Source organism: Rhopalosiphum maidis, chromosome 4, assembly GCF_003676215.2.
Source record: "Rhopalosiphum maidis isolate BTI-1 chromosome 4, ASM367621v3, whole genome shotgun sequence".
Classification (NCBI taxonomy): Eukaryota; Metazoa; Arthropoda; class Insecta; order Hemiptera; family Aphididae; genus Rhopalosiphum; species Rhopalosiphum maidis.
Genome location: NC_040880.1, coordinates 23,238,196 through 23,260,797, shown reverse-complemented (window position 1 = coordinate 23,260,797; position 22,602 = coordinate 23,238,196). Strand labels below are relative to the sequence as shown.

The window sequence follows — 22,602 nt, the reverse complement described above, 5'->3', positions numbered from 1 at the left end:
CAAAAAAACGATAATAAACACTTATATTTAAATATATACTAGTTGAATGACCCAGCTTCGATCGTTTGTTAAATTATATTTATAACTGAAATGATTAATAAAATAAAATTGGAAGTAATAATAAGTGATTTTGGCTCATTTGGTATAAACGTAAAAAAAATGTAAAAAAATCGTTAAATTATTTAAATGACACGTTAAAAAAACATAAACTTTAAATACAATCTACCCTCTCCCTCCCCTCAGACAAAAAAAAATGAAAAATCAAGAAACGTAGTGACACTCAGAAAAGTATTTGGAACATCTCAGTGAAAAAAAAGTTAAATAATTTCGTCACAAGATTCAATATTGGAACATAAAAAAGGCCTGTTCTTATTTTTAATATATATAAGGATATATTCTTTGGCCGAGTGTGAGCAATTGAAAATAATTGTTGTTATTATTATAATTATTTGAAATTGTTCCAACCCAATATCCATTATATTAAAAATGACTATACTAATTAATTAGGTAAGTATATTACAGGGGCGGCCAAACTTTTTTTGACCGCGATCTACTAAAAATATACTTCACCTTTGAGGATCGACTTCCATAAAAAGTTTTTATAGATAAAATGTATCGATAATGTTGTTAACTATCACCATGATTAATTTTCGTGTGCATAGCCTAAAAATAAATTCTAACACGATCGATTTTGAAAACGTTTGCGATCAACCGTTTGGTCACCCCTGGTATTTTACATAAATAAATAGAATTAAAAATACCAATGCTGATAGGTACCTACTGTTTTTATTTAGGTATTATTATTTTTTTTATCGTTTATATTTTATACTACACGGTACGTACCATCAATTGATCATTTAACAATAAGCTCATGTAATGGATTTTAACACGTTGAACGCCAACGTCGATTCGACGTGCGCGAGCCCGTCGCCGCCGTCGATCGACATGCGGGTGCCTGTAGCCGCGCGTATAATTGGTATAATTTGCGCGTGTCAACACCGTGTTGACACCGGCCATGGGCGCCCGTTTTCAGTAATTTATAAAAGTAAGCAATTTCTAAAACCATACTTATAATTTATAATCATAAGTTATTATTATACTTTCAAAACATTTAAAACAAAAAAATCAAAATATATTTTTACCTCAAAATTATACAATTTGTATAATTATAACAATATATACATAAATATAAAATAAAAATGTAACTTTAAAAATATTTAAAAAATAAACAAAACATATCTTTTAGTTTGAAATGATACACTTTGTATAATAATAACACTGTATACATAAATATAAAATAAGAACAAAACTTTAAAAATAAAATAAAACATAATACCTTTTACTTTGTATAATAATAAAAATTAATACGTAAAATAATAATGAAACTTATATTTTTTTATAAAATTAATCAAAACTAACTAGATTATGCGTGATAAAGAAGGTCATAAGTATTTATCGATAATATATAATTATAATTTATTAATGTAAATAAACTCCGAAAATTGGGAAAAATTAATTTAAAAAAAAAAAAAAAAAAATTTGTATATACCTAATATTATGATTATATATTTCTACTGTATGAAGATAATTATTGTATTAGTAAGTATATTATAATATAACTATTCAAATGTGAAAGTAATGTATGAACTTATGTGAAATAAAAATAGAACTTACCTTTTATTCATTTTTATTTCTTATAACAGAATAAATTGTAAATAAAATATAAATATGACGAAAAATCGAAACCAACTATTCTGCGTAATAAACAACACGCTAATGAATAGCCGACTAAAATTTCAAATATGTACGGCTATAGCCAGCTTCACAAAGTCACAATAACGGACAGGTTACAGAGTGTCAACGACGTGTTGACACCGGCTATGCGCGCCCGCCTAGTTGTGTCAACGACGCGTTGACATCGGCCACGGGCGCCCGTTTAGTCGTGTCAACGACGCATTGACGTTGGCGTTTAACGTGTTAAAAATGTACAAGATAAATATATAAATATTTACGAGATGATGGTAAATACTAAATTCAAACGATCACCTCCTCCTCGCATTGCTCTGTAACCCTTCCAGCTAGTCATAAAATAATCATATCTACCATTATTGTGAAATCGTTAAATTAATCAATTCGCTTAAAATCTATAACATAATATTCTTAGAATTTTTACTGCACTACACTCCAAATCCAAAAGTTTATGTTCATGTGAAAAAATGTTTGCACCTATAATACAAGTATGTTTAATTAAATTTATTTTTATTCTTATTTTTATACTTCATTAAGTACCAATAATTGTTAATAATAATAGTTACCTACCTAATATACTTATTATAATGTTCAAAACTTTAAAAAAGACATTGAACTACTAAATTTCTTCAAAATTACCACTACGATCACACGTATTATTATATTATGCAATGAACATATTCAATAAACTATTCATGCATATTGTATAGGTGGACATTAGTATTAACTTTTGAGGGATTAGTCCCTTTTCACCCACCTCAAAAACGTTCTTCTTTTAATATTGTAGTATTTATATTACCTCAGTTCTATTGAGTAGATATTTACCCGATTTGAATAACAAGTAGGTTTTCATAAATCTATGGAACAAAAAGTTTAAATGACTTAAAAATCATATAGTTGTACAATTAGGTAGGTACCTTTATAGTTATTATTTTATTTTTTAAAACTTCAACAACATCTGTGGTGCATTAGCCTAAAAATGAATTTATTTATTATTTCAATAAAATTTGCCTAAAATAAATGATATAAAAAGTACAACCAATTTATTATTAGTTAATATTAGATAATAGAAAGGTACAATTATAGTATAATAATCATATTGGTTATAAATACACATACATTATACACAAAAGAAAAAGAAAAAAACGGAAAGTCATATTTCATCTTAAATATTAATATAGAAAGATAGCTGAATAATACAATAAAACTGTCTTATTCAATAATTATTTATTACAAATATAATAAGCATAAAAGGTATACATCACAAATAATAAACTTTCAAATACATAGTATATAGTAACAAACCAAATGGCAAATAAGACATTATATATATCTTTAAAAAAAAATTCAGCAAAGATCATTTTTACAATTTATGATATGTACAATTCATACAACTTAAGATGAAGAAACATTTTTGATACTTTAATTACTGATTTTCCAAAAATTCTTTTTCTAAAGCAGCACCCAACATATTCCATTCGGAATCATTTACCTCGTCTGGTGGGTCCACACTATTTTCACTATTATTTCCCCATTCAGAGTCATTCATATCATCATGTTGGTCCACGCTATTTTCACTATTGTTACCCCATTCTACTCCCAATTCATCTAAATTTTTTCCTTGGCGAAATTTTTCATTTAATGTTTCATTATCATCTTCACTTCCATCACTATCCAGGGAACTGTGTCGACGCTTCTGTCCTCTGCTAGCACCTAAAGTAAAAACCATTACATTGGAAATTGATAAGAATGAATAAATTATATTATCTAATAATTGCATTCTACTATCTCCTATATAAAGTTTGCCAATTTAAAAATTGATTATTTTCATTAAATTATAGAGAGATGTTAAAATAAGTAGTGGATTGACATTTACTTAATAAAATGGATGTATATAATAAATTAACCTACTAAATATTATTTTAATTTATTTATACATAATATTTAATAATTAAAATTATTTATATATTATAATTGTTGGAATCATTAATTGGGTATTAAGTTAACACAATTAATAAACTTCAACTAATTTAAATTTAAAAAATATAATTTAATAGTATCACATAATATATTATATTACGTAAAAATAATTAAATTTATTTGAAATTCTCTTGTATCACCTATATTAATAGTTCTAGTACATTAAAATTCTAATAAATTGGTTTATACAATAAGGACATTATTATCTTCAAAATTAATTTGAAAACAATACATCCATTTCATGTAATTATCCATATTTTAAGAATAACAAAAAGTTTTCATAGGAAGTTTACTTGTGTAATAGACAAAAATTTGAATCCATGTATCATAATAAAATCTACTTTGCGAAAAGAAAAAAAATCACTAAATAGATACGGCAATAAGTAGCATATAAATGTGTGCTAGTTAAAATGTAAAACTCATTAAATTTTAAAATTAAAAACAAAATAAACAATATTATATAAAATATTGTTATAAAATCTTTACAGCTGTCAAAAAAAAATCTTACACAACTCTTGCTGTAGGATATAAAAATAAGACTACATATTTATTAATATTAATTATAGTAAATTAAATATTTAATGTCAAGACCAAAAGTATAGAAATGTCCTTTAGAGTAGTTTGAAATAGATTACACCTTTTAGTTTTTAATCTTTAAACAAATTCTGCAAATATAAAATCAGGAAATTTCAGATGATGAAGATGATGATATAATATACTAATATGTTAATAATATATATTGCATAATTAAGATAGATATAAAATTAAATTTGAGTCATTGTGGGGAGGATTTTACATAAGTACTAAAAATAAATAACTTTTTATAAAATTATAAAAGATTAAGATATAATACTCATGCATACAGACATACTGAACTTTTAACTATAAAATCTTTATAAACTAATTTTCAAAAATGATTTAACTAAAGCAGCACGCAATATATTTTAATTAATATCATTAATCTAAATCTACACTATTTTAATTATTGTTGTCCTACTACTGGCTAATTCATCTATATTTTTACTTTGTCGTAATCGTTCGATTAATGTTTCACCTTCTATTTCTTTTTCAACTTCATCTTCATTATCTGTTGATTCTGATGAACTATATTGACGTTTATTTCCTCTTCTAGAACCTGAAGCAAAATGTAATATTTATCATTTACTGTTTAGAAATGTACCTATACAATGTATAAAATATAATCTTAATTCTTAAATATTCTCTAATATTACTACTTATAATAATCTCAAAGTTTTTATTATAATTAACATTATAAATCAATTAACATTTAAACTTAAAATATATTTTCATTACTCATTTCTTATTTTTTCATCTCTACTCTAACTAGGAAAGTCTGAGAAATAAAATTCAGATATTATATACACCATTTGTTTCTTTCTTTCTATTTTTACTTTTGATCAATTTGTGGTTATTCATTTTACAGTAACTTATTTTACTATATAGTAAATTACAACAATAATTTTAATGACATTTATAAGCAAAGGTATAATTATTAAAGGTCCATTCTAAAAAGATTATAGATACCTATAAAAAATATTTTGTCATTGTGATGGGGTTTTAAACAAATGTATTAATTGTAAAGAATAAGCTAACTCAACTGTGTTGACAAAAATATTGAGTGTGAAATTTTTATTTCATTAAATTTCATTATGCAAGATTAAACAACAGATAAAATATTTTAAATGTTATTAAAATTTAGTCATTGTACCATGGATATCATCTATTTTAAGGGTTCTGTCACTGGACAGCTTCTCTCCTAATACCATATCACTATGTTAACTATTCTCCATATTTATATCATATTTACCTACTGAATATATTATGTTACATATTGTACATACTTTATTTTATAATAAATAAAAGGTTGTCCATCTCTGATTTATACTATTATACTAGGCTTTAGTTTAAACAATAAAATACATATATATTATATATTCAGTTTTATGCTGATGTTTCAAACATATTGTAGGTTTCATACTCAATAGATGTATGTTCATAATAACAAAACACACCAACTGAAAATGGAACTCACAATGGATATAAAACATCAGCATAAAACTGTAAACATTGATATATCTGAAAAAAGGACAAATAATATTTCAATCAATTTCATAATAAAACTCTTACCATCTAAAGATGCTTCTGAACTTGAATTGCCATCTTTATTTATTTTTAATACATCAGTTATATTTGGCACATCATCACCATCACAACTTTCTTCATCATCAGTCATATCTTCTACTTCTCCTGCCATACGTTTAATGTCTTCATCAGAAAACGAAAGTAGAGGATTAAGAGTCTCGGCAAATTTTTGGTCCTGTTCTTTATTTACAAGAGAAACATTTTGGTTATTGGCCATAAAATGTGGTGAATGTTCTGGACTACTACAATGAGCTGGTGGGTCTCTACTACTAGAACCACCACCACCCTCTGATCGTAGAGGAAATAATCTTTCCTCGACATGTTCCCAACGTTCTGCACAAAGCCACAACCATTCAGGTGTCACTGTTTTAATATCGGGGCGTTTACGGGCTGCACTGGCTTTAAGTGTGCCCTGACGAACAGCAACTAGATGTGTAGAATCAGGTTCAATATTTTCTGTGACTTCTGCACCTAATAATCGAGCCACTTTATAAGCTCGGCTTTCAGTCAACGGTACAGGAGTAGGTACTAAACCACTGAATACTAGTTTTTTACCAGCTAATATTTTTGAACGGTACATAGGTATGATACGCTTCATGTCAGGAACCTCAACATCATTTCCATATAACTCATGTTTTTGATCATATTCTTTAAAGTATTCCTTATGTAAATTCTTCAAAATATCTTCTAAGTACAGCAAGTAATCATCTTCTTCCTCAACTTCTACTTGATCACTATTTTCTTTGATAACATTATTTTTATTTTTTTCTTCATTATCAGTTGTTATATTTCCTGAGTCGTCATCAGACAGAACCTCTCCATCTTCCATTTGCGGTTCACCTTTTAAATTATCTTTTTTTTTAATAGTTATACCTGTTTCAATACATAAATAATAATTAGCATTTTTTAATTTTTTAAACAAGAAGTACAATAATTAGTAATAACTAATTGATATAATGCAATAAACATTTTTATATTTAAATCATTTAAGATAGCAAGAAAAAAAAATTATCGCTAAAATTACCTTGAACTAAATGCGTAAAATCCACTCTATTATCTTGTTGTAAGGTTATATCAACATTTTTTTGTAAATTTGGAGGAGCATTTATATCACCAGTATGTTGAAAAAAATGATATGGCTTGACATGTATCAAATTTAAAGCATAATCCCAAACATCTTCACGATCATCAATTATACATACCATATTATCACCACATGGAAACAATCCTCTAAAATAAACAATATAATATATTTGTGATTAATTAAGAATTTAAATAGATAATTCAATTAAATTAAATAATAAAAGAGTAAAAGCAATAATAATATACTTATTACTTATACATAATTTAAAAATATTTGAAGTTCTAAACTTAGAGTTTAGTAAAAATACAATACTGTGTTATATACATTGTTTTTATGTTATATCTTTATACTATTATGAGTTTTTAGGTGTTTGTTAACATACTATTTTATTATGTTGCATGCTTATACAAGACCAAGGTCTATAATAATATTTATATTCACATACTACATACTGATATTTGTTTCATACTTATCTAATGATTAAGAAAATGCCACTCCTGCATGTATTGTCTCCATCTTACACATATACAATACAGCAAATTTTTGTGCAGCAGAACCAATTGTATGCTGTTAGCTTTAATATTAAAGTCAATTTACCTATTATCAAACTTAAAGGTAATAATATTATGTAGGCTTTTATTGATATTTTAATTTTGAAGTGAGTTAAAGTAGTGTAAAATATTAAAACTTTAGCTTATAATTCACTTAAAAATTATTTAAATTAAAATATTAATAAAAGCCTACAAAATTCCCTAAATAATATTATTACTTTTAATATTAAAGCTAAAAGCATAAAATTTATTTTACTGAATGAAAATTTGCTATGTAGTATGAATGTAAGACGAAGACAACATATGCAGATGTAACGTCCACTTAATCCAACATATAATATTTTTTAAAAAGAAATAATTTATCTAATGCACTCTACAAATTAAAAATATCGTGTACACTTCTTTCAAATAAAAATATATATGTACCTTAATAAAAAGTTTTCATCAATTTCTTTATTTTAAACTTTAAAGTGTGCAAAGTACTTTTATTTTTTATCATCTGCTAGTTGTATATAATAAATAGTAATTACTAATTAATATATTCGAAGAACATCTCGTTTTGATTTTTCAACATAATGAATTTATTTTAACAAAAAGCATATAACTGAGACACATAATTTTTAAATAAAATGTTGAGGTTTTAAGAACTTTTATCACCATGTTTTAAAGTATGTTATTAGTTAAAAATATATCATTTAATATCATTGAATAAAATATAAAGGTACATATATACATATAAATAAAATCAATAGTGGCGTATACTGTATACACATAAATACATTTTTATTAATTTTAAGTATTTATTTTGTTAATCAAGACTATTAATTTTAAAATTATCATAACAATATGGTACAAACTTAAGTTACTGTTAATGTGGTATAAATATAAATAGGACATAATATACAGTTAAGTAAATATTATGAAATACCTAGCAACTATAGAAAACTTAACTTTAATATACATTTCTCAAAATATTTATACTTAGAGAGATAAACATACTTGAGATTTCCAGTTTTACTGTTTGGATTGAAACATTCGTCTCGTGATAAAACCCTATGAGAAAACAACTTTCCTTTTGGATCCAATATGTGCGTTATAGTATGAGCATAGTTTCGAGCGCCAAATGTGCATATATGAAGTTCGTATAATTCACTAATAGAAGACAGAAAATTGTATGTACCTGGCCTAAGTCTTGTGTGATACCAAGGTGAATTTGGTCCATATAATTGAAAATGATGAATATCCTGTGCAAATACAGATGTCAATAATATATTTAATAATTAATATAAAGCATACAAATAAATTAAAATATATACTTTGATGTTATTAGGTATATTGTCATTTGTTGTGTGTATTAATGTTTGATCTAAGTCCACGAGTAACACCAATTTTTTATCACCAAGCAATCGTTTTTCATCAGCTTTACCCAATAACAATGCACTCTAAAAATTAAACTTAAAAATGAATACTTCTATATTTTAGTTGGACATATAAATTAATTTATATTGTACCTGTTCGCTGACTTTGAGGTCGGGCACGCTGTGTATCATAGAAACTGATGCAGTTGGTTTAGATGCATTGTCGATTCTTAAATCGGCACCACAATCTGCACATAAATCACTGACTACAGTACTGTGGCTACAACCAGGCTCCAACTCAAATACAGGATGTCTAAAATATGTAAGAATAATATATAATTGTTAGGTTTGTAATAGTATTAGAAATATATTAAAAGCTATTAGATATATTTGAAAAAGTAGAAGCATTTAACCAAAATTAAAGTACTTCTTACCCGGCAGGAACTTCTTGTCCTTCGTGTATTAAGATTTTCTTAACAACACCAACGTGGTGTGTGCGAAAACTTTTCCGATCTTTTTCTCCGTCCTCTTGATAAAGAAGTACAACAACAGTGCTGTTAACCAAAGTGCCTTCTTTCACTCGCCATTTTAAAAGAGTTGCTTTTTTATCTGTCGTTGGAAGTTTAACACAAATCTTTTCTTGACTCATTTCTATTAATTTGTCACATTCAAATGCAATTACAATAAAAGTACATGAGTATTAAATTGAAATAATTGAGGAGTATTGATTAAAAAATATTAAAGAAATTAAGTATAATCTAGAAAACACAAGTTCAAACATAAACGATTTATTGAGCAAAACAATAATTTATAAGATTTATAAAAATATTATGAACTAGAAAAGTAAACACAAATTTTAACTGTAATGATAAGATTTAAAAAATTCAAAAGTTGAACGAGTAGGTAATAGACAGTTGTAGGTACTAGAAATTAAGAATATCAAACCTAAGCTGACTTGTGATAAGTAACATTTCAACATGATTTGCAATCATATTTGAATACGTATCAAAACTCTGGAACGTTTGTAATAGAAACTAAACGTAAAAATGGAACGTATCGGCCGATCACACCGTTTTATGCGGTACGCCTAGCTGAATTGATTAATTTTAATGATAAAATGTCAATTTGATTTTAGATTTGTTTTAATTGTTTAATGTCTGATTATTTATTTTATTATTATAATTGTAAATCCAGTAGTTACTAGTTTGTAAAATAGTAATTATTAGATATTAGTTTATTATTAACTACCGTCTCCAACAGAATAAATATTTCTTTTATTTATTATTTTATTAATTCATTAATACAATTTAAATTTTTTGTATGATTTATTGATTTATATACTACAAAATAAATGTATTATTTGAACATAATTAAAATACCTACTATCTTAAATCATAGTTTGAATTATTAGAACAATTATCACGGTTCTCAATCCAAATTATTTTATTATTTTAGATAATATGTTTATTAGTTACCTACCTATATGATTTATGAATTTTATCGGGAGTACAAAATAATATTCAAATGATTATGATTTATGTTACAATCAGGCCCGGCACTAGCGAATATTGATGGGTGGTAAAAATATTAAATATACTAATTTTCCGACTACATTTTTAAATCTAAAACAAAATCCGCATATGTTGTCTCTGACCTCTGTCGACTACCTATTTCACACACAATAAGTAGGTGAAATGAACAATTTTGAGTTTAGAATAATTCATTTAATTATGTTATTTTAAAACTAAAGTAAATTTAAAAATTTTAACATTTAAAGATACAATTATTATCCGGGCATATTGGAAAGTTTTATTGATATTTTAATTTTGAAGAAAGTTAGCATTTTAAAATTGTAATCTTTTTGTAGATTTTCAAATTAAGATAACTTGCTTCATATTTAGAATATCAATAACATAAACACTTGATCAATTTACTCAAATTTAAAAAACAATAGAGTAAAATATTTACTGAACGCAAAATGTTATATGTTAAGTGTGTATAAAACAAAGTCAACATTCTGTTCATGACGTGTAGCGCCTTTTTCTTAAGAATATGTCAGCACAATATATTTGTTTTCTCATTTAGACCCACCCGCAACATAGATATAAAAACTTTCATCTAAAATTATTATGATTTGAGTAGTCTTAGAGTTAAATCACTTATTACAAAAATTATAGAGGATAATATTTTTGAGGGAATAATATATCGGTTTTATATTTTATTGTTATTTGATTTTATATTTGATCCTAAAAAAAAAAAAAATTGTCAATTATGTTTAAATTGTCTGAGACAATATTTAGACAAATCGATATATCATGCCCTCAAAAACATTTTCTATCGTTTTTGTTATGTGTGAATTTTCTTTAAGATTAGACAGGGTACTCAAAAACAAAAACAAAAAATGATTCTGCATAAATGCGTTTTGTCTGTATGTTTGCGCGTGGGTCAGACTGCCAGAGAGAGAGAACTAACAGTACACTGACAAGTGACAATTGACATCCTCTTAACAGTTTATTGGATATTAACAAAATAAAAACTATAATATTAGGTATATTCTATAAATGTAATTCTATATTCAATAAATCAAATTTGAATCTGACTTTTCTTTAATAGGTTTCGACGAATTGAAACTTTCTGTAGTTTACGGTTGTATACCTATATATAGATCACCAGCACCATTAAAAAAATATTACCTATATAATATAGGTAGGTACGTGGTTTACACAAAATGAGTTTATAAATGGTTGTGTATGAATAATGAAGTATCGATTTAATAGGGAATATTTATATGTTTAGATAAAATAGATATGTTACTGACCAGTAGCAGGTAATCTATAAATACAATAGTACTAACTATCAAATCAAATATTTATTATATTTTGTATAATTACATTTTTAATTACCTATTTTGCTACATTTTAAGTTATTATTAATTATTATATATTATATTAAATATTATAATAAATAATATTTGAATATTTATATATATTCATAACACAATAAAATTATAGTTGCTGACTTGTCGACTACCATGTCAAAATGACAAATTTGTTGACTAAAATAAACCAGGTATCTTAAGTGGAACTAGGAGTACAATTTTTTTTTAAATTGCATTTTTACGTAAGAAATAAGTTTTTACAGTTAATATCTAGATTGGCTAGATTTGATGTAGTTAATAATTTGTTAGATGTCAAAATATATAGATTTAGATATCAAATACCTTTACAAAGGTACCGATTTTTTTAATAGATTTCTAATATCTATAGGTATCATGTATTAATTTGTATTTTTTTAAATTTTGTCATGTGGCGACTAACTCAACTCATTACTCAAGTTTTGGTAACTCTAATTTAGTATTAAATTTACTATTTACTATAAAGTAATGAATGATGATATTTTATGATCGTTATTACTTATTCGTTAGTTCGTTACTAAAAATCAGAAATACTGACGTACTGTACTACTATCAGACATAGTGACGTTAGTAGTTAGTACTTAGTGTATTATAACAGTATAACCATGACAAAATATTAAATATATCATAAATATATATCTTGTCATGATCGTAACATTACTGACGTTGAGTTTATGACTGTCCGCATCAGCCATCAACCATCACTCATCAGTATTCAATACTGAGTAGCGATCACGACCATGATAAATATAATTATTATTTGATTATTTCTATCATAATTAACTAACTGGTTAAGTTAGTTAGTTAATCATGATTTCTATCATGATCACGACTACGGCTTTAGAGTTTATGTAGGAACAGCAGCTGTGCTAGCGATACTAGCGGACAAGAAATCGTTATTCGCCATAACTTTTATCCGTTATAAATTTTTGATTCAAACATCGTAATTGTTGTACTGTTGTAGATAATACTATCTGTTTAAATATACTGTAGAATATTAGTCTATAATAAACAAATGCAGTAAATAATAAATAAACAATCAACATTCAACGCTCAACAGACAATAATTATTAATTAATAAACAATAATCATTAATCAAGTTAATTAACAATCGACATTTTAATATCTTAAAAACTAAATTTTAAAACGACAACACAAGAGCATACATTAATACATGTCATATTGAGTTACCTATACTGTTTAGTAGTTAGGCCAGCAAAAAGGTACAATTAACAATTATTTACCTAGTAGGTATTCATCTATTTCATGCTATAATATTGCCAAACATCAATGTATAGTTTTAGTATTCTTCAACTGACAGATACTTTGATCTAAGTACCTACCCATAATACAAATACAGGATTATCATGGAAATCGACGAAGATCTAAGTGCTATAGAAGCGGATCCAAGTAAGTCTACATTTACTATAGGATGGATTCCACTTAATGTGGACACGTTGGGACCAGCCCTATTTGTCCACATTAAGCGGTTGCTCATTAAAACCGAAATTAGTTGTATTAATTATTTGGTATTGAGACCAAACCATTTTGCTCATTTTGCCCATATTAATTGGTGCCCACATTAGGCGGAATCTACTGTATTGATATTAAAATATGTTAATGTGTTTATAATATTAATTGGAGCTTGGAGTTATAAATTGTTATATTTAGAAAAAATATTGGAAATTTACCTAAAAAAAATCACATAAACATTTTAGCATAACAATATATTTTTCCGATCTTTAACTAAAAATTAAATATTAATTGAATACTTGATGTCTCATTTATATATTTTATGTTTTTTATAGTTACACGAGAAGAATCCTCCGAGTCATTTGGCGATATATCCTGTATAACTAATGGTTAGTTACATTTATATATAAATTGCATAGTTTGTGAAAATCTAAAGTATAAGAATTGATTAAATTAGTATGCTTAAAATTTTAGTTACATTAATAATAAATAACCTTTACTCGATGTAAAATAATTCAATGATATTTTAAAGTTTAACAAATTCATAGAAAATAAAACAATTGTATGTGATTATTTAACTGTTAAAATTGTATGTAAAATTCTCTCTAGACTTTATACATAATATTAAATATGTGGTTGATGAGCATTGTAAACACATTAAATTTAATTAAATATAAACAATTTATTAAAACAATAATATATATTATGTATGGTACATACCTATATATATATTACCATAATATTTTATTTTATTATTAATTATTATTTAAAAAGTATGACAGTTACTAGCAATTTTTTTCCAAAAACTAAACTACATTGAAATCTGAGGGGGGGAATACTATACACTTTTTGAAAACAGCCCAGAAAAAATGGTTTACCTTTGAATAGTTAATAAAATTTCAGTGATTATAAGTGTCCAGTATTTTAAGATTTTACTGTACATTTTTAACACACATTATTACTGTAAATCTTAGTTAATTTTATTAAAATCTAACCTAAATAATTAGCTATTATTTACACTGTATTAGATTCGGTTAAATATACAAATATTTTTGAACAATTTAATCAATATCTAATTAAATGCTTGTTGAACATATCGTCAGGTTACAGTATCTTATAGATTGATGTATTTGCCATCTTCTGCACCTCAGTAACACTCAGTTATAATATGCTTGATGATGATTCTCATTCCACATAATTGATATAAGAATGGCTTTTGCATCAAATTGCAAAAGATTCATATCTTAAACTGAATGCTTAATACTATTTTTTTTTATTATCGGTTATTTGAATTCAACAATTTATACTAGTTTTGTACTATAAGCTTAAATGATAATGAAAAAGGTTTGGCAAATTATTATGAAATCATTACAATTTTTTCATAACAATGTATTTATAATACATTATTAATTTAGGCATCTAATAAGATATAGGTATTGTTAATTTTATAATTTTATCATTGTATTAACATTGTAACTATATTATTCTAGATTGTGATGAAAAAGAAAATGAAAACCCACATACAATTATAACTGATGAATCTGATCAGGAAGATAGTAAGTATCACTATTTGCATTTAGTATAATTACCTAGAATATAAAAATAATAAAATAATTATAATAATCAATAATGATTTATTTATTTTATACAGTGGAACTTATCTAAAAGAATAAATTAAATAATATTAAAAAGTACCATCAACAATAAATTATTAATTTTCTCATATAGTAAAGTTATAAAAATAGTAAAGTACATATTATTAATTTACTATATTATATTACATTAATAATTTTCATTATAACATATTATATCGTATTAATAAATTTGTCATGAAAAATAAGTACATACATACATACATAAAGTGCAAATCAAGATTTGAGGAGCTTAAGTTTTGTAAATAAATTTATGATAAGATTCATTTTGAGGCATTAAGATTTGAAAAATAATTGGACGATTATGTATGGTGTTATTTGAAATTATGTACCCTAGCATCTAATTCTAATATCTTTTTAGAAAAGACAATATGTTGACATGAATTATTAAAGTTTAATTCTGGGACTATTGGCCACCCTAAAACATTTGGTTATTTTGTCATTTGCGCTCTACCGTATTTTATCATTACCACTGAACAATTATATTTAGATTTTAGACAATATATTCTCGTAATAAATGTACGATGTACTAGAGGTTTTAATGACAAATAACAATTCTTATAAATAAGTAATATATTATTAAAAATTATTGTATATTATTATCATATGTCATCTTTTAGTCATTCATTTCATTATCATTATTAATCATAAATATAAAAATAATTAGAAAAATAAAATAAATAAATATTTAGATACTTGTGCCATGTCTTTAAGAAATGCATTAAATTTGTTGTTAATAAAGATATAAAGTGAGTAGTAGAGCGCATACAACAAGTGTCCCGTAATTGACCATAATCTGTGGTAGAACTCATACGACAAGATAGCCAAACATTTTATTGAGACACTGGGCCATGTAAAATATAAAATTTTAATACCTTTATTTATACTAATTTAGATGTTATTATTATTTTATTTAGTTATAATGTCAGGATCAGAGTCAGGAATAGTTGAAGATTTCACTTATGATCCAACTGCTCTTATAGAAATATCTGACATACTTGGTAAGACAAAAAATTATGAAAACACAAATGAAATCTCAATTAATAGACATACTTATTAGTTTTAATTTCTTCATAAGAGTGTGATATTTATGTGTATTATGTTCGTATATTAATAGTATATTTTGATCTAGATCTTGTTGGTAAAAATTGGTCAATATTTCGTGTATCTCCATTATGGAATTTGAATTTTGATACCAACTATTTAAATTTGTTATCGAAAAAGTTGAAGAAATTTCTAATAAATTATATATCTACTAATATGAAAAACCAAAAGAATACAATCTCAGGAATTTCTGTGGAAATTGAAGCAAAAGAAGCAAATCATGAATGTATTGCATTAAAGGTAAAAATATAAAATATTGTATTCTTTTAACTATATTAAATTTTAAAATATTTTTTATTTAAGTTCTAACTGATTTATATTCTCATTAGCTATCAATAAATAAACAGAAATTTAAAAATGTTTTTTGCAGAAATAAATTAAACTAAAAATAAGTTAATTACATAATTCATTGGTCTGTATGTTTATTCTGCAGGGTTAACAATATGTTATAACTATAAATAATTTTAAATAATCAACTTTTTTTATAAATTGAATTACATGTTATAAGATGTATTTTAATGTTCTTAACAAATAACATGATATTTATTATAACAAAGATTTAAAAAAAAAAACATTCATAAAATATTTACTTATACATTTATTCTATATTACATAAAATAATTTATTTTACTATTTTTTTTTTTCACAGATTAAAGTTATCAACAATGATACTAATTCAAAACTTTACACGGGTTTGCTATTAAAATCGCCGAATTATAATCAAAATTATAGTAAAAATAGTTTATCTGACATGCCCATATTAATGGTACAAGGAAATAAATCATTTTCAGTTGCTATACATAATTGGTTAACTGAACATTTTGATTGTGTCATTCGGCCATTTGAATTTGCTTTATATCAATTTCTATGGCTTATTGCAATATCGATGGGTGATGCAGGACAATTATACAATGAAACTGTTTTATATCACTACCTTTATAAATATGAATCATCAAAGGGTCATATGGATGTAAAATGTTATGCTGAATCCGAGTTCCTGCAATCTGTTTTAGCTAGGTTAGTATTCTTAAAATATTATTTTATTATTTAACTGTATCTTTTGGATCAATAATACTAAACTATTCTTTGAATGGAAAATATTTTTTTTTGACCATATTGATAACATTTAGTAGATTTGATGGTAAACTTTTTTATTTTAATACAGTTTATTTTAGATACTGAGCATATCAAGGAACATAAAATGTTTTATAAAAATGAATGTGGGTTTTTATTTTTGACGGATAATAATTTATAAAAAATTCTTCACTCTAATTTTCAATATTGAGGGTGGTTTCTGTCGTTTTTAATAACAAAAGCTTGAGTATATTAAAATGTAGATATTTGCTTCTTGTTATAATTTAGAAAAACATTATTAAAAGTTCTATTTTTTTTATCAAAGAAATCATTATTGCATACACCATATTTTTTGAAAATAAATTTATTAAGTTGTTACAAAACAATAGTTTTTACTATTTTTTTTTATTATTATTTATTAATTTTTTATTATGAAGTAGAATAGTTTCTGACTACTTAGATGTATAAAAATCAAATGTTTGACAAATAGTTTATAAATTGCCTAGTATTTATAGTGATTATAAATAGTGCAGTAAAGTGGGTAATTTTCTAAATTTTGGTCTACTACTCCTCTTGTCTGAACTTTAAATACTTAGAACTAATTAACTACTCTAAGAAAAATTAAATTTTCATTTAACATAATACTCAAAAAAAATATTCTGACCACTCATTATTTCAAAAACTGGGACTGGTCCAATGTGCGATCTACAAATAAATAGCTGGTCTAATGTGTGATCTATTGACTAAATGTACATGTATAATACTTAAAATAGTAATATATTTACTCGTACTATAATCACAGAATAAATAAAAGTATTTTTTAAATCTGATAAAAAAATCATCAAATATTTGAGTTCTATAGGTTTTATAGTATTGTAGGTAAAACAATAACATTAAAGTCATTATAGGAGTTATTCAAGCCTAAATATAAAAAAAAAATTAACAGTGCATCTCCACTATTAGACCGCCAACTTAAAGAAGAATGGTAACGGTCATACCACCTGATAAAAACTCAAATATTTGATGATTTTTTTATGAGATTTAGAAAATATTTTTTCTATATGAATATAACAATTAACATTATAGTACGAGTAAGTATATAACTGTTTTAAGTAGTATACATAAATATTTTTAATTGGGAGATCACTCATTGAACCAGCCATTTATCAGTAGGTCACACTTTGGACAGGTTCCCAAAAAACTATTAACATTTTCAAAAACATTTTTTTTTGTATAATTTATTGATGAAATAAAACTTTTTTTAATTTCATATTAGTGAAGTGGTATGGCACGGGGATAACTCACAAAATGGCTGCTTACTACTTCACTCACTAAAACTTTAAATACTTATTAAGTTATAAATTATAATTCATTAACTACTCATTCGAATTTCGATTTTTATGTATTGAACAAAATATTCTGCTTTAGAATGTGAAATCAATATTTAAAATATATGTTGCCATTCAAAAAAGGAAAAAAAATTAATAAATATATAATTTTTTTTAAGAAATGTTGATGTATATCAACCGTAAATTATATAAGACATATTTTAAAAAATGTTAATAATTTTTAAAATAATAACTGGTTTATAATCAAATAATCACTGTGTACATAACCAAAAAAAGTAGATTGACATACTATCTATTTAGATTTGTTTTTTGTACAATATTAATTATTGAATTCAAATTTAACTCATCTTCAGTCATTTGAATAGTGACTCACTCAATGCAATACTTAAAACAGTTAAAACCTACTTAACAGTAAAAAATTATATAATTAACAGGCTTTCATTGAATCGATCATCTTCTGCAGCTACTTCATTTCATTATTCAGATTTAATTAAAGTACAATCTGATATAGAAGACCATTTTAAAATAACATGTGGAATAAATGTATCAAAATTAAAATTAAAAGCATTTGAAGCACCTAAAGTTGCTTCAATTAATGTTTCTGGAAAAGTGAGTTATTTTATTTATTATATAAAACATTTGTTTAAATTAAAATATTTTGTTTTAGATACAAGTTTGGTCATCCACCCTTATAGATTTAATGTTAAAATATCTTATGGAGCTACAAAACAATAAATGTATGCCATAAAATACATACAAAATGCAAGATTTTTGATTGTTATAAAGTGTTTTCATACATACAAATACTTTTTATTTTTATTATCTGATGGAATTAAAATGTACATTTTTATAAATTATGAAATGTATTTTCAATATTTATTGAACAATTATTCAAATGTTTTTATTCATTTATTTTTTAACAACATACTAAGCACACCAACTTTGATATTTATATACAATTCATTGTCGGTGGATTGGCCACTTTCATTATAAAAAGGTCCTAACTAGAACTATATATTATTATTATACATCATCTTTGCCTCATCACTGAATATATTGACTACACGTATAGTATGTATATAATAATTTCCCATAGAAGCTATTCTCATGGCCATACTTCCAAATCAAATGGTTTATAAATTGATATTTAAAAAAAACCATTTAACTATGCTGACTAACAATAGAATTACTTTCAGCTCCATGTACGCCTTACAAAACAATAAATAACTTACTTCAAATAAAAATGTATACTTGACGCCCAATGGTTCCAATCAATTCTAAAGGCATAAATACTTATTGAAACATAGTCGACATGTTTAGAGAACACTATCCATGCATGTGTATATGATTTAAGTTTAAAAGAAATAATTTTATGTCAACTTAAATATTAGAATGAATTGATGTATTATTGAACTAAAAATATAAGAACATAATCTGTTACTTTTTAATGATTAAGCAAAATATTAGCAATTTGAATTTTTGTTATTTCACATGCTAATTATCTTGCTTAAAAATTAAAATATTGAAAAAAATCATCGCTTAGCACAGATAATGTTCCCAATTTTAAGTTTAATAATCGGTACATTAACTCTAATGTTCAAACTAACACAACAGTTTTTTTGGCTGAACTCAAATTTAATGTTTTATGTTTGAAAGGTGACAACACATGCATGAGTAATGTCTTCTTAAGCTCGATTAGTATATTTTAATACATAATGATTGAGCTACAAGACGTGTTGGGTAAGTTTAATACTTTGATCAGATATTAAAACACTAGCATTATTTATTTGAAAACCAAATTTTAACAAAATGAATAGTTTATAAACAAGGGAATAATATTTCATAAATACTTTAATAACTATTTAAATCTCCTTAAAAATAATTTTTTTTTAATAAAATGAGAGATTAAACATTTATTGTGACTAACATGTACATTGTACATCAATCAAATTAATATAATGAGGCATATTAAATTATAAGATCTAAGGACATTAAATGATTAACAATATAGTATTTAGTATTTACACATAAATTGTTTATAAAATCATTAGTTTTATAAACGTTAAAGTTTAAAACCATAGTGATAATTATGCGTTCAGTATCAAAAGTTAAATTAAAGTTAAAACAATGTGAAATTATAACTATTATAAAAATTAATTTTCATTATTTAAATTACAATGGCAACATAAAAAAAATCAATGTTTCACGTGATGTTAATTATTTTAATTTTAAAAGATAATTATTTTAGTAAGATATAATAAGTGAACACTTAAACTTTAAATACTGATCGCGTGTATAAGATAATATAAATATAGTAAAACAGTTATATTCTAACAAACAAAACTTTTAGGAATAAATAAATTAAATTCCTAACCTAAGGGTAAACTTAAAATTAAATAAGATAATATAGAACTATAGAAGTAAAGTGTATGAGAATATTTTTTTAATCATTTATGGGTTATACATTTATGATTTAAAATTTTTTTACAACCAAACCATCATCGTATAAGTACCAATAAGTAATATAATTATATAAATAGATATATTCGGAATACTAATTTTGTAGAGCTTGGGTCTATTAATAAATATTGAATACAATTCACTCAAAAAAAAAAAAAAAATAATAATAATAATAAATAAGTAAGTATAACCCACATTAAAGCAATAATATCAAAATCGCAAATTGAATATTATTTAGTTGACCTTCAGAAATAGTTAACAACAACCATTGCCATTGGATCGGTTATTTCCACCAGGTATACTATTATTACCAGTTGAATGTTGTGGTCCAATTTTAATACCATTAGCCTAAAAATAAATAGAATAAAGAATAATAATAAATAAAAACTAATATTTTACAATTAATAATTTCCAAATATCTCAATTCAAATAAACTCACTTCGTTATTGATATCGAATACTCCCTCTTGAATTTTTTCATATATTTCTTTAGCAGTGTTTATGAAAGCTTCTTCTACATTATCAGAAGTTTTAGCAGATGTTTCCATAAATACCAATCCATGTTCCCGGGCAAATGCTTCACCTTCTTCTTTTTTTACTTCTCGTTTTGCCTCCAAGTCACTAAGCACATTAGTCAATTAATCCAAATCGACTAAGATGTTGATGGTTAAAATATTACCTTTTGTTGCCAATGAGCATAATAACCATGTTGGAATTGGAATGTTGTCTGGCGTCTTCTAACCACGTAGTCAAATGATTGAAAGTGTCTCGGCGAGTGATGTCATACACTAATAATGCACCAGCTGCACCGCGATAATAAGATCTGGTGATTGATCGAAAAGCTTCCTGGCCAGCAGTGTCCCATATTTGCAACTTGATGGGTTTGGTCTCAATGGACACCAGACGTGCACCAAATTCGACGCCTAGAATTAGTTTGCATTAAAAATAAAACTATGATTATCATTATTATTTATAAAAATCAATATAACCGATGGTCAGATCATGAACGGGCTGGAATCTCTTGTCAGTGAACTGCAATAGGAGACACGATTTGCCTACTCCTGTAACATATGCCAGATTGCGATTATACTTTGCTGATAGTTAAGCAGTCAGAGAATACCCACTAACCTGTGTCTCCGATAATGATGTACTTAAACAAATACGCGTAAGACATGACGGCGATTAGCGGCAATGGACTTTCAAGAAACCGTGAGCTGCTAACACTGAACGACCTGGACAGACTTGTGATGGAAACAAAAAGTAAGACAACGAAAAAACACAATAAAACAACGACGAATTACGAATCGCGTACGAAACAAGAGAATTGCTCGCGCAAGTGTGCGTTTGTGTAAGATTATATTCGTAAAACGTAATTGATGTCGATCACAAAGCCTTACGATTCTTTTTACACTATTGTTGTTGTGAGTAAACGTAACGAACACGCATAATAATAATAATAATAATGATGATAATAATATTCACTGTGTAGGTAAAGTAGGTACCTCTTGTATCTCTCTCACTAATCCCTCCACAGACGGGCCTCGCCAGTCGCTACACTGACCGTAACTTTTCTGTTTTTCGTAATAAATTGCGTCTTTAATATTTATCAGGACATATGATTGAGAGAATGAGTGGGCCGACAAGAAAGAGAATATGATTATTATTGAATAATAAATAATATATAATATATAT

General features: G+C 25.3%; 3 protein-coding genes across 8 annotated transcripts; 1 reads left to right on the top strand and 2 right to left on the bottom strand.

The window, feature by feature from the left end:
- Positions 1-3,017: 3,017 nt before the first annotated feature.
- On the bottom strand, positions 3,018-9,756 carry LOC113560778 (RNA polymerase II subunit A C-terminal domain phosphatase). 2 transcript variants are annotated; one of them, XM_026966840.1, is made up of 8 exons: positions 9,320-9,756; positions 9,039-9,198; positions 8,844-8,969; positions 8,527-8,771; positions 6,917-7,122; positions 5,878-6,765; positions 4,784-4,864; positions 3,018-3,462 (listed from the first exon to the last, which is right to left on the bottom strand). In XM_026966840.1, exons 1-8 carry the CDS (start codon positions 9,532-9,534, stop codon positions 3,176-3,178), a joined length of 2,208 nt encoding a protein of 735 aa, XP_026822641.1. In that variant the 5' UTR covers positions 9,535-9,756; the 3' UTR covers positions 3,018-3,175. The 2 variants fall into 2 exon arrangements, with proteins under 2 accessions (XP_026822641.1, XP_026822640.1); XM_026966839.1 differs by having other exon boundaries at positions 4,754-4,864; positions 9,320-9,755.
- A 3,092-nt stretch (positions 9,757-12,848) lies between these two features.
- LOC113548631 lies at positions 12,849-19,288 on the top strand. 5 transcript variants are annotated; one of them, XM_026949605.2, is made up of 9 exons: positions 12,849-13,022; positions 13,121-13,209; positions 13,608-13,661; positions 14,763-14,828; positions 15,842-15,925; positions 16,057-16,268; positions 16,678-17,045; positions 18,886-19,060; positions 19,119-19,288. In XM_026949605.2, the coding sequence occupies exons 2-9, from the start codon at positions 13,167-13,169 to the stop codon at positions 19,197-19,199; spliced, it is 1,083 nt and encodes a 360-aa protein (XP_026805406.1). In that variant the 5' UTR covers positions 12,849-13,022; positions 13,121-13,166; the 3' UTR covers positions 19,200-19,288. The 5 variants fall into 5 exon arrangements, with proteins under 5 accessions (XP_026805406.1, XP_026805404.1, XP_026805402.1 ...); XM_026949603.2 differs by having other exon boundaries at positions 13,104-13,209; XM_026949601.2 differs by having other exon boundaries at positions 13,098-13,209.
- A 1,504-nt stretch (positions 19,289-20,792) lies between these two features.
- Positions 20,793-22,576, bottom strand: LOC113550590 (ras-related protein Rab-2). Its single transcript, XM_026952524.1, has 6 exons — positions 22,413-22,576; positions 22,039-22,151; positions 21,900-21,971; positions 21,590-21,833; positions 21,351-21,531; positions 20,793-21,259 (listed from the first exon to the last, which is right to left on the bottom strand). Exons 2-6 carry the CDS (start codon positions 22,082-22,084, stop codon positions 21,167-21,169), a joined length of 636 nt encoding a protein of 211 aa, XP_026808325.1. The 5' UTR covers positions 22,085-22,151; positions 22,413-22,576; the 3' UTR covers positions 20,793-21,166.
- Positions 22,577-22,602: the final 26 nt, after the last annotated feature.